The following is a 12504-nucleotide window of genomic DNA, read 5'->3' on the forward strand; positions in this document are numbered from 1 at the left end:
ACTTCCCAATAAGTACAAGAGTCAGTGTTTTAAGATATGTATACCACAGTGTGCATTACATTGTCATCCTGAATATTTTTCAAAATTATTTTAATTATTTTAATTATATTGGAAAATATAAAACTCTTAAATTTATGGTGAATATGAAATTCTTTCATTCAAAATATAATTTGTGGAATAATAAATAACAAACATGCAAATATTCTTGAGTGTGTTTGTCTATTGTATAAATTATGATTATTAAAATGTAAAATTAGACAATATAAAAATATAGAATTTGTATACATATGCATAAAAAGGTATTTTAATAACAAATTAAATAAAAATGTTATACTAACATTATTTTCTATTCTATATGCAAAAAAAAATTGTTCATAATCCTCTATTTTTATTATAACATATATTGTTTTATATACATACATTTTTTCTTTCAATTTCTATTTTTTTTAATTTTGTGATTTCGACGTTATAGTTTATCTATAATATTAATGTTAACTTTCTTATTAAATTTTGCATATTGAAATTATATTTTTAGATCTATATGTTTTCTTATATTTTTCAGATCATTATCATTGCATGATACTAGAAGTATAGCATCCAGTGACAGAGATACAAATCTTGCAAGCCAAAATGCTACTAATGCACCTGCCCTTGCGTCGTCGCATGAGGAATTCAGCGACTATTCTGAACATGAAGGAGAAGCAGTATCACCAAAACCTGCTCACAAACCTTTCTTCCGCAGATTATCTTTTAAGGGACTTAAAAAGGGCAAACAACAAAGTGATGAGGTCGAATTATCCCACATTGAACACCGCAAGGATAAGCACTCCAAAGCCAAGTTGTCGAAAATCGTGGTAGAGTGTAGGAAGGAGGGAATTATGAATACTATAATGGGAGAAAATATAGAGAAGAAAATATGGGAAAAGTCGCGACTAGCATTGATAAAAGCAATTGGTGGATACATGTTGGAATTTTATTCCCCGCCAAAAGACGTAAAACCACGAAGCGGCGTCTTTTGTTCTGCGATAACGGAAGCGAGGGAATCCACGGCGCTCGAAATGCCAGATCACGAAAACACATTTATTCTGAAAACTCAAAACGGAATGGAATTCATCATAGAGGCACATGACTCGAATGACATGAAATCGTGGTTGGCAACGATTAGGTATTGCATGCGAAAGGTGCAACAAAGTTTCAGCGCACCTGGTTCTGGACTGGGTGATTCCTTAGGAGATTCTCTCGGCCACAGTTCATTTACTATCGGACTTGATGTTGATCGAGTACGAGCCAATTCGGCGAGTAAGCACCGATCCGCTAGTCATGAACAAGATGACTCGGGTAATCCATCAGAAATATCTGCAAGAGGCCATGATATACGTAGTAGCAGTAATTTAGAATTACGTTCCTCTCAAGACGTCGACCAAAGTAAGAAATAAGTCCGTGCGCGTATTATAAGACTAATATTGTCGGACAAGTAATCGAGATTAAATCAAGTTACATATTCATTTGCTTGCAGCAAATGAGGGCGAGCAGGATTTTTCGCATAACATACGCAATTACGCATGGTTTCATGGCACTCTTCCTCGCTCTGATGCCGCGCAGTTTGTATTAGATAGAGCAGCTAATGGTCATGGTGTGTTTCTGATTCGGCAAAGTGAAACCAGAAAAGGCGAATATGTATTAACTTTCAATTTTCAAGGAAGAGCAAAAGTAATTACGAATATTATTTCTAGTGCTTTTGCCAATGAATAATATTGACAATTTTTTTCATTACACTATTCTTGTTACAGCATTTACGGATGACATTGAATGATCAAGGTCATTGTCGTGTCCAACATCTATGTTTTCCTGCAATATTGGATATGATAGATCACTTTCGCCAGAACCCGATACCTCTCGAATCCGGTGGAACTGCGGATGTTATTTTAACGGATTTTGTACTTACGACGAGCACGTTACGACCAGGACATCATAATGTGATGTATGGCTCGAACATACAATTAGTGCAAGAAAGGAGACCTCCGGCAACCTTGGAGCCTAGAGAAGTAAGAGTTCGCAGTGGAAGTCTAACTCATCTTGTGTGAGCGCGAGTGGCCAACACCCACAGTCTGAAGTCTAATCTACAGATAGTGAGTAGATAACCAACTAAAGCGCCCATATTTATCGTATGGTCGATGATACAGAACAAATTTGATCGGTGTCTGCATTTCTGTAAACTTGCTGTAAATTTAATGGAAAAATTTGTATAGATTGATATACAAAGTTAAATTATGGAATACAACTTATTTATGTACTATTACTCTTCTTAACGAGACACAATATTTGTTATAATTTATTTAATATAATATGTTTCAAAAAAAGATTTAAAAACAAATTACATAATGTATTATTAAAATTCCTTATGTGTTCATATTTTTTTCTAATTTCCTTATATCCGAGATACATAATGTTACAACACACACAATTACACTTTTTATTTATTTATTATTTTATAAATAATTTTTTTATATTGTGAATTTGTATATCATTCGCTTAAATATACAAAATTATTACCATGTGATCAAATTCTTGTGAAAAATTTGAAATAATATAAATTCATGAAATATATAATTCAGAAAAAAAATATGACCGTGGGACAAGGAGCTCGCTTTTACGTGTAAAAGCTTTGTCTTGAAATTTCTGGTTTACTTTATTATGTTATATTATAAAAGATTTATGTTCCAATTTTGTGTTGCAAGCAATATGGGAACGTCCAGAAATTATTACATTGACTAACATCACAATGATTTAAAAATAAAATATCACGTAATTTACAATTCCTTATATTAGGAATTTATAAAAAAAGTATTTGTTAAGTTAATATTAATGATATTATTAACTTAACAGATATTTTTTCATATACACATACACATATACTCTGGACGAGAGACATCCTATTTGCTTATTTCATTCTACAAAGTGCTAAAAAAACTCCATGTCAATATTTCCGATAGTGAATTTATGATATCTATAAAATATAGAGTATTGTTATTACCATAGGACATATAATCTTCAGTAATAGCAAATTTAATTAAATAAACATTCAAAATGTCTATTTTTTTCATACTAGTTTAGTTTTATTCCCTGAAATATTGACATGTATCTTTCTGACACTTTGTATATATTTTACATTACTTCCAAACCCAGAAACTTTAAGAGAAACTTTTGATAAGATAATAAGATTAAGAATATATGAGAACTTATGAGATATTAATAAAATAGGTACGCACTTATGGTGGTTCTATAAGAACGCATGTGGAATCGTTGGAGAGGCTAGAGCAACAGAACACTATTACGGAGCAACAGGGCTCAGCTTCATCCACTGGCAGAGCAGTTCAGAATACTTACAGTTTTCTCTGACGTTGGATTCATGCTAATCCACCATCGGGCTACAATCCAGTTAGTCCGACGGACTGAACATAAATAATATGATGAAGTAATCGCAAAGTTTTTATTTCCAGAATTGCATCATGCCGTAAAACTACTGTTTGAGCGCATCATTCTACTAGTACAAAACAACTGCATTTCTTTTTTGGAATGTCTATCTTCCAGTCATTGATTGTGTGTACGTGTAGCATTTAAAATTATACAATTTTTATGATTTATTAATAACATATTTGCATTGCATTTACATTGAAAAATAATAAGAAATAGAATAGACTGCTGAGAACAAAACGAATCTCAGCAATAATCATTTCATAACATTGTGCACAAATTACCACTGGATTACTTCTTCTTCAAGTAATGTTGCAGCATACTTTCCACGGAACTCCTTTTCGCATGTTCGCATATATCTACGATTCGTCTTTTTGTCAAGATTGAACAAACGGTTTCCTCGTGTATTTATAAAGAGAGAATGGATATATTTTAATGAGGAGACTGAAATCTCGTTATGTCGCTTAACTAATTTATGGTATATGTACTTACATAATATTATGCTTAAGAAAGAACATATATGCCACATGTACACAGTTTAGTAGAAAATGATAATTCTCTAAAATCGCAAACTATGAACTGCCATTGCAATCCCCATTTATGTCCATCATCCCAAAGATTTAACAAGTATGCCAAAATTAAAAATTAATACTATTAAATCCTGCTTAATTACAATTTATTATGCAAAATTGCATTTTAGCCACATTATCATTGGTCCTGATGTTTCATAGGGCGTTATGTATAATAGACATGCCCTTTAATCCATCGAGATAAGCATAAAATATGCGATACTTATTATTAATCCCACTGCATATAAATTTGCTCATTTCTTGAACAAATAAAAAAAAAGGGAGAAAGAGAGAAGAGCTATATTATTATCTTGGATAAATTGAAAGGAAAATGTATTTCGAGCTACAGTAAGTATGATTCTATGTATCCCTGCAGAAATAGCAGCATTATATTCAATAAGCGTATCAAGAAGTGTATTAATGATTAAAAAAATTATTACTGATACTGTAGAGCAATATGACTGAGTGTGTGTAAAATTAGATTATAGATAAATGTATGAATGAGTGGTACATGTACGATGGAGAGCTATGATTGACGGAATATCTGATTTGTAAAACGAGCAAAGCAGATATTCTCAATACGAGCCGAACTGATTACTGTGATAAGATCTTTCATTTGCACAGGCATCTAATAACCCCGTTGCCGTCCGCATACCAATCTTATCCAAAATCACTACAGAAACAACAGGGAAAAATTTATCACACGTATACATTTTAATTGCTTATTTGCCATCAAAACTTGTATAAATAGTATTTCCATTGCAATATTAAAAAAGAGAAAAGAAAAGATGTACAAAAATTATAGTCGATCTGAAAAAAATCTATATCACAAATTTACTCTTTAGCCAAAATGCTCGCAACATCATGCTATAAGTAGAATATAAGCTTGTTCTCTGTATATTTAAAACGCAGTTGAAACACACAACAGTCCTGAGATATTACAGAGTCTGACAACTAGGCATTCAATAAAAATACTTTTTTACCTTATGTTAAGATGCAGAAATGAAAATAAAAATACTGAATTCCCTGAGAATTTTGTAATTGTCTAATATTTAAATTCTTTACAGGTATATAATCGCAAAACGTTGCATTTTTATATTGCGTTTATTAAAATGAGTTATTATAAAAGATATGTGTGATAATACTTTAGAAAAAATATTTATAAATATTTTCATGTTATCAAAATTAACTCAAAAATATATTTTCACAATTTTTTTATTTAAAAGTAAAAAAATATTTTAATTTCTAAAAAGAATATTGTGCAATCTACGAAAGAGCAATCTTGACATGTAATAAATAAAGTAAATAAAACATTTATGACAGAAGTACATACATATAGTTTGGAGTGAAATAGGTAAACTTAAAACTTATAAATATGAAATTCTACATAGTGATTTCTTTAAATTTGATTTTTGACGATAGTATATATATATATATATATATATATATATATATATATATATATATATATTTATAAAAAAACACCATAGACATACATATAGAATGGACTGAGCGTGGCGATAGACAAACACGCGCTCGTTGTAGAAAGGGAGATACTATATAGGAGGCCTATTTTGTTTTTTTTCCTAGCATCTCATTGGTGATTTTGTCTTTTTCCATATAGAAAATCACCAATGAGATGCTAGAAAAAGGGACAAACATAAGCCTCCCATATAGTACCTCTCTTTCTACAGCGATACATATATACATATTATCTTTCAGAAACCCAGTTGTTTTTAATTTTTTATATCCGACATGAAAATTGACTATTCCGGTGAACATATGTTTTAAAATCAGAAGTGGTGTTATGATATTGAGTTACACAAAAACGGTTACTGATTAATTATTTATAATCTTTCCGCAATGATAATTTTTAATGCAATATTGTATTATTTTAGAAATATATATTAAATTATTCAACACCCTCTGTCTCGTGTATGTGTGTATATATTATTAGTTCCAGAGTTATTCCATATTATCTTTTACAATATATATTTACAGATAAGAGAGATTTCTGTTTACACTTTTGATGCAATCTCTATTTCACCTGAGGCCGAGCTAGAAATAACTCATTTGCCACGTCAAACTGTATTATCTTCATTATGGCAGCTCAGGTAATAATAAAATATAACACGGTTTCAAAGAAATTTAAACAAATAAAGTGTTTGACAAGTGATCTATTTATAAGGTACACGAATTCAGCGTTGAAATGACATGTGAAGGATGCTCAACTGCTGTACAGAATGTGCTTAAAAAAAAAGCAGGTATGTATATAAGAATATTTGCAATCAATTTCGATCAATCAAATGCAAAAATATTTTTATACCATGTATAATTATGTTTCGTAAATATCTTATTAATATTTTCTAAATCATTTTCATAAAAATTGATCGAATGTATAAAATGAGGTTAAATGTGCTTTGGTGTGTTATATGTAAGAAAATTGAAATATTGAAATATAAAAATAATTTTAATAAAAAAGATGATGCCAATATTACAGCTTAGATTTTAAATATCTTGAACATATAAATCACTATGTTTTATATTATTTATAGGTGTCGACAATATCAAGATAGATTTACCAGAGAAAAAGGTATCCGTGACTACTGCGCTTGATTCAGATGAGATTTTGGAGACAATCAAGAAGACAGGAAAAACATGTCAATTCTTAAGGTCACAAAAATGAGGATCTATACAGTGTGATTATGGTGCTGCTAATATATCAGGCATATATTATAACAGAAAAATTTTGTTATAATATACATGTTATACTTTCTCTATTAAAAAAAATTATATTTTAATGGTTCATTTGATATGTATACAAAAGTACAAAAATAGTTTAAAATCTTATGTAGTAAAATATTTTTTATATACAGTTCATACACACACATCACACTCATATTACAAATTAAAGTTTCGAATTTGCAATGCATTATATGATATTGCAATTATACATATATTTATATTAACCATGATGCTCAATATAATAGAAAAAAGAAAAACTTTAATGTGTAATTGTTGTAATATATTTCATCAAGTTATTTGCAATTCAAATTCTGCTTGAAAGATATAATTAATTATCAATTTTTCACACACACGCACACACATATTATTCTAATCAATAATTAAAAAATTTTTAAATAGAGAAATAAAAATTATTTTATAATTGCCTCCTCTAATACTGTCAAGCGTTGTTCTAGTATATTAACAGTATCATGCAACGATTGTACTTGATCACACAATGCTTCTACTGCTTTAATGGATTGACTAGACGAATGCATATAAGCCGATATCCGATCTTGCTGATCTAAAACATTTGCTGTACGATGTCTTTCAGGTTTAATGTTTCTTGTATTAATCACTTCAGGCTCAATTTTTTTTCTTGGTATCTCGGCTATGGGTCCTTTACAATGATTTCCATCTGATCTCAAATCCAATTCCTCTAATGTTTCTATTAAATACTGAAATAATATATCCTATAAAATTTACAGCTAATAATATAACAATTAACACACTTTTTCTTAAAACGCACGCAATCGTTATGTTCTCTATAGCTTAATATATTTTATTTGCATATCAATTTATTACTTCCTCTTGATCATGCTCCTCTTGCATATCTTTGTGCTTGTCATTGTTTGCAAATGATTTTTCATCTACATTATCAAATTCCTGTTTGCTGGAAGTAGGTATTAATTGTCTAGCAATTTTGCTAGGTTTGTCATCCTTACAAAAATTAGATTTCCACATTAGGATCTGTCGATCTGTGCCACCAGAAGCGAAAAAATCACCATCTTGTGAGAAAGTTATTGATGTTACATTACCAACATGTCCCTTCAAAGTATAAATTGGTCGGCCCTCTAATAAGTCTAAAACCTAAATGTTTATCTTATTTTTTATTAGAAGAAATAAAGACAGTTTACTCTGAAATCACTATACATATGGAGTCATGAAATATTAAATTACCTTCATCGTAGAATCGCTAGAAGCTGTTAACATAAAGTTACCCTTTGGATGGAACTTGATCATATTTACAGATCCTTTATGGGCAGCATAATGTTGGTATAAAGAGCCTGTTCTTAAGTCATATAGTTTAATACATGCACCCACATTTGCTGATCCAACAGCTGCACCACTTGGATGGAACTCTACATATGCAGCAGGTGCTAACAAAAACAATATTTTTTATTCTGGATGTTAAGAATGCAAAATTATCATATATCTATCATATATCTAACCTTTTATTTCATTAAAAGTCTTAATGCATTGTCCAGAAATAATGTCCCATACTTTTATTGTTTTATCATCGCTACAAGACACTAAAAGTCTACCATCGGGAGAAAATTTAGCACACCGAACCCAATTTGTATGTCCATTGAATGACATGAGGAATCTTCTCTGACATACCATCCATAACTTTATACTTTTATCATCTGATGCGGTAAGCAACTAAACAAGCAGTCAATCAAATATTATGGCAGAAACAATAAATTAGCTAAAAATTAATTAGGGTGAGATTTACCTTTTCTCCATCTGGACTAAATTGTACAGATCTCACCGCAGAACTGTGAGCTTTGAAGTCTATTGATTGCCCTGTAACTTTAGGAACCCATATTCGCACAGATCTATCCTTTGAAGCACTGGCTATAATTTCTCCAGATGGTGCATAGCATACATCCAAAATACTATCTTTATGGGCTATAAATCTATAAGCTCGCACTGATTCTGTCAAATTCCATACTAATAATGTTTTATCCAGACTACTTGATACAAGTTGAATAGCATTTGGATGAAAGCATAAAGCTGTAACTCCATCTCGGTGACCTTTAAAGTGTCTCTCGAATGTAGGATCACAGGCAGTCGCCACCATTGCTCCTGATAACATAATAAAATTGTTTAGAAATATGCATATAAAATATAAAAATACATAAAGTAAAAATATATGATTTATATATATATGTGGCTGGGTAATATATATAAAGCTTGATAAAAACTTATATTAATCTAAATAATTTAACATTTATACAGAATAAATGTTAAATTAGTTCAGTGCATAAAATAATTCCAAGACACATTTAAATTTAAAATTAAAAAATATTAAATAAAAATGTAACCCTAATATGTTTCGTTAAATATTTATCACATTTTTTAATAAATTCTTTAATACTTAATAATACGATTTTCATAACACAAGTATAAAACTAATAAAATAGTTTATTAAACGCGTTATTAATGCTTTCTATTATTTACTATTTAATATTCCTAATGAGACGCTAAAGTGTCTCTCGAATGTAGGATCACAGGCAGTCGCCACCATTGCTCCTGATAACATAATAAAATTGTTTAGAAATATGCATATAAAATATAAAAATACATAAAGTAAAAATATATGATTTATATATATATATATATGTGGCTGGGTAATATATATAAAGCTTGATAAAAACTTATATTAATCTAAATAATTTAACATTTATACAGAATAAATGTTAAATTAGTTCAGTGCATAAAATAATTCCAAGACACATTTAAATTTAAAATTAAAAAATATTAAATAAAAATGTAACCCTAATATGTTTCGTTAAATATTTATCACATTTTTTAATAAATTCTTTAATACTTAATAATACGATTTTCATAACACAAGTATAAAACTAATAAAATAGTTTATTAAACGCGTTATTAATGCTTTCTATTATTTACTATTTAATATTCCTAATGAGACGCTTTTGAATTGTATGAATCATATGTGTATACATACAGAGAGGAGAGGATATATTTTCTATAATATATAATATTATATAGATTTTACGTACTCGAAATATTTTATCGAAAGGTTTATACGTTGCGTCTGAATTAAAAATGTTTTACATTGTTCGATATTCTTTTCTATATCGATATAAAAATATCAAATAAAAAATTTTTGATGAATAGAATCTCTCCGGTATGTTCTTATTTCGATTGCCCTCAGATTACGCATTGAAAATTGAGATTGAAGATTGATATTTGACCAATCAGAACAAAGAAATTTTAGCTCCTTTTGTTCTGATAATAATTCCATATTAAATTCCAATCTTTAATTTTCAATACGTAATCTGATACGGGGTTTATAAACGGACTAGACCTAGAATTTATAAATACAATTTTCATCAGCAATATCGAAAAAATTGTTTTGGCTATATAATTCTACGTAAGTTTTGAAATGGATGTAGATGGCGGTATTAAACGAGGCTGGTAAATGTATAGGATAAACTTCAGAATGACTGCTTTCTGCTTTCTTAAGCTTCTCTGTGCTTATGTAAAGAGAGTTTCTTGCGAGATAATTTTTTGATTGAAAGTATTAAAAAAACACAAAATAAATAAAGTTTGTGTAAAATAGAAATCAACGATGATCGATATTATAGAAGCCGAATATATCCAAACGCTTTGTCACATAAGTAAAATCGTATCGGATGGTAAGTCTAATTTTATGCTTACATTTGTGTATGTAATCTTTAAATTTTCAATTGTTTTCTCATGGCAAATTTCATTCAATACACTAGACAAAAACCTGCTGTAGACACTAATCTATTTACATACGAAAACATAATATATAGTAAATTCTGCTTTCATGGATAATTTTTATTCACGTAGAAATCTTCTAACGCGTCTACACACTTGTATCCTTCGAACAAGTAAGCGAGAGCCTTGTTAAGTTAAATATTTGTGCTTATCTGATATACAATACAGCCGACCTCGTCTTTGACGTTAACTCATCTCGTCCAACTCTTTTGATTTTATTCTCATCTTTGGCACATTGTCAACACGATTTATGATATAATTCCTGGTAGATAAACTAGTCTAAGCATCATTTATATGTTGTCAATCATTCCCAATCAGGTGACAGAATTCATTGTATAAATACCTGGATTGATAAAATTCTTAATATATATATTATATATTCAATCTTGAAACAATACAATAAATTGTATCCTGCTTATATATAGACTGCTATTTTGATTTGTATATCTTTAATGTGTACTAATATATGTATTAGTACATTCAACCATATTCTATAAGATTTATATGTTTGGTCTTTGTTTAGATAGCTTGTATGAGGAAACCATAGATGGTGTACCAATACGAAAATTATTTGTCGATAATTTGGCTGATAGGGTTTGTGATTTTCCTTATTCTTATGCAATATATTTTATCAATATAATGATACAAGTACTATATAAACATAAAAAATTTTTTAGACAACTTTTAAAGATTTACGTAACTGCTTTTCTGTATATGGAAATATTGAAAATTGTTACTTACGTAGAAATCAAGGGAAAAAAAACTACGCATTTGTTACATTCACCAGAGTAGAGGACGCAATGGCGTAAGTTTGAAAAAAGCGATTACTAACAAATTATAGGTACAATGGTTATTTGTAATAAATTGTTTGTAGAGCCATGCAAGATGGGAGTAGGAAACAAATAAGACTACATAATAGGGATTTAAGAGTGATGGCTGCAGATTCCTGGCATCAACCTGATAGTGTAGATCAAAAATTGTATAATATAGGAAAAGAGTCAAACAAAACTTTTGAGAAGAAGACTACTAATGAACAATATCATCAATGTTTGCAAAATGATGTTGAAGATGTGTCCATTCATATATTGAATGATGATTGTTTGAGACATATTTTTTTATTTTTACCAATTATTGACAGAGTCCGCATAGAAAGAGGCAAGTACTTTATCATATTAATGTTAGAGGTTTTATATATCTAGCTCGAACATATTGTATTTATTATTTTTGCTCTCTATAAGATAGACTCTTTATACATTATTTATACATTGTTGTTATAGTTACTATTGTTTTTATAGTTTTTATAGTTATAGTTACTATTGTTTTTATAGTTTGCAAACGCTGGAGAGATCTAAGTCAGGACTCTTGGCGTATGATGAAAACATTGGATCTTTCACCCTCTACATGGGGTTTCTTAGAAACTCATACAATTCGTACAGCAACGCTCCGTAAAGTATTATTAAAATGTGGCAAGTTCCTAACACAAATAAATCTATCTGATACGAGTAATTTTTTACGGCAAAGTACACTGACCATTGTTGGAAAACTTTGTCCTAATCTTATGAGTATCGATGTTACTGCATTAACAATTTGTGCATCAGGCATTGGTACATTAGCAAGTAATTGTAAAAATATAACTAGATTTAGCTTAGGACCTTCAACATATAGCTGTGATAATGAATTAAAGAATCTCTTCAAAGTAAATAACAACTTGGAATATCTTGCTATAAGTAAAAATAATATTGCGGGCAAGTCTTTACTATGCTTACCAGCACAAACTATACATACAATTATATTGGACAGATGTGATAATATTCAAGATAATCTCTTTTCCACAGTAAGTCAAAACTCTTCATTTCATCGAAATTTTGCTACTTTAATACTAGCGTTATATATATATATATAT

At 29.5% G+C, this 12504-nt stretch overlaps 4 protein-coding genes across 16 annotated transcripts in view; 3 read left to right on the forward strand and 1 right to left on the reverse strand.

Annotated features, from left to right (window-relative positions):
- Window positions 1–5073, forward strand: part of LOC115240355 (SH2B adapter protein 2) — a 7911-nt gene extending 2838 nt beyond the window's left edge. For 5 of the 6 annotated variants that reach the window (XM_029815451.1, XM_029815453.1, XM_029815454.1 and 2 more), the window contains 4 exons: window positions 563–1425; window positions 1517–1710; window positions 1791–2045; window positions 3262–5073. In XM_029815451.1, coding sequence (XP_029671311.1) covers window positions 563–1425; window positions 1517–1710; window positions 1791–2045; window positions 3262–3399 — 1450 coding nt within the window. In that variant the 3' untranslated portion in view covers window positions 3400–5073. Of the gene's footprint in view, window positions 1–562; window positions 1426–1516; window positions 1711–1790; window positions 2130–3261 lie in introns of all 6 variants that reach the window. The other variant, XM_029815456.1, reaches the window with a different exon arrangement.
- Window positions 5074–5738: 665 nt separating this feature from the next.
- LOC115240365 (copper transport protein ATOX1) lies at window positions 5739–7187 on the forward strand. Of its 2 annotated transcripts, none has more exons than XM_029815475.1 (4): window positions 5739–5978; window positions 6045–6157; window positions 6232–6307; window positions 6599–7187. In XM_029815475.1, the coding sequence occupies exons 2-4, from the start codon at window positions 6146–6148 to the stop codon at window positions 6727–6729; spliced, it is 219 nt and encodes a 72-aa protein (XP_029671335.1). In that variant the 5' UTR covers window positions 5739–5978; window positions 6045–6145; the 3' UTR covers window positions 6730–7187. The 2 variants fall into 2 exon arrangements, with proteins under 2 accessions (XP_029671335.1, XP_029671337.1); XM_029815477.1 differs by having other exon boundaries at window positions 5739–5874.
- LOC115240359 (POC1 centriolar protein homolog A-like) lies at window positions 6891–10028 on the reverse strand. Of its 3 annotated transcripts, none has more exons than XM_029815466.1 (6): window positions 9857–10028; window positions 8563–8915; window positions 8279–8489; window positions 8007–8206; window positions 7632–7916; window positions 6891–7504 (listed from the first exon to the last, which is right to left on the reverse strand). In XM_029815466.1, the coding sequence occupies exons 2-6, from the start codon at window positions 8908–8910 to the stop codon at window positions 7199–7201; spliced, it is 1350 nt and encodes a 449-aa protein (XP_029671326.1). In that variant the 5' UTR covers window positions 8911–8915; window positions 9857–10028; the 3' UTR covers window positions 6891–7198. The 3 variants fall into 3 exon arrangements, with proteins under 3 accessions (XP_029671326.1, XP_029671327.1, XP_029671329.1); XM_029815467.1 differs by lacking the exon at window positions 9857–10028 and adding an exon at window positions 9744–9805; XM_029815469.1 differs by lacking the exon at window positions 9857–10028 and adding an exon at window positions 9291–9307.
- Window positions 10029–10250: 222 nt separating this feature from the next.
- LOC115240356 (F-box/LRR-repeat protein 7-like) overlaps window positions 10251–12504 on the forward strand; it is a 4194-nt gene continuing 1940 nt past the window's right edge. For 2 of the 5 annotated variants that reach the window (XM_029815461.1, XM_029815462.1), the window contains exons 1-5: window positions 10251–10495; window positions 11125–11195; window positions 11279–11406; window positions 11476–11756; window positions 11930–12067. In XM_029815461.1, the coding sequence (XP_029671321.1) occupies window positions 10429–10495; window positions 11125–11195; window positions 11279–11406; window positions 11476–11756; window positions 11930–12067 (685 nt within the window). In that variant the 5' untranslated portion in view covers window positions 10251–10428. Of the gene's footprint in view, window positions 10496–10564; window positions 10715–11124; window positions 11196–11278; window positions 11407–11475; window positions 11757–11929; window positions 12436–12504 lie in introns of those variants that run through there. The other 3 variants (XM_029815457.1, XM_029815460.1, XM_029815458.1) reach the window with 3 other exon arrangements.

This window comes from Formica exsecta, unplaced genomic scaffold (assembly GCF_003651465.1).
Source record: "Formica exsecta isolate Colony F162 unplaced genomic scaffold, ASM365146v1 scaffold425, whole genome shotgun sequence".
Taxonomy (NCBI): Eukaryota; Metazoa; Arthropoda; class Insecta; order Hymenoptera; family Formicidae; genus Formica; species Formica exsecta.

Coding starts and splice junctions, on each gene's coding strand:
- LOC115240365 (XM_029815475.1), top strand. Junction 6,308..6,598: donor TGTGCTTAAAAAAAAAGCAG/GTATGTATATAA, acceptor TATTATTTATAG/GTGTCGACAATATCAAGATA.
- LOC115240359 (XM_029815466.1), bottom strand. CDS start 8,910: ATGGTGGCGACTGCCTGTGATCCTACATTCGAGAGACACTTTAAAGGT. Junction 8,490..8,562: donor TTAGTCCAGATGGAGAAAAG/GTAAATCTCACC, acceptor CTGCTTGTTTAG/TTGCTTACCGCATCAGATGA. Junction 7,505..7,631: donor AGGAGCATGATCAAGAGGAA/GTAATAAATTGA, acceptor ATATTATTTCAG/TATTTAATAGAAACATTAGA.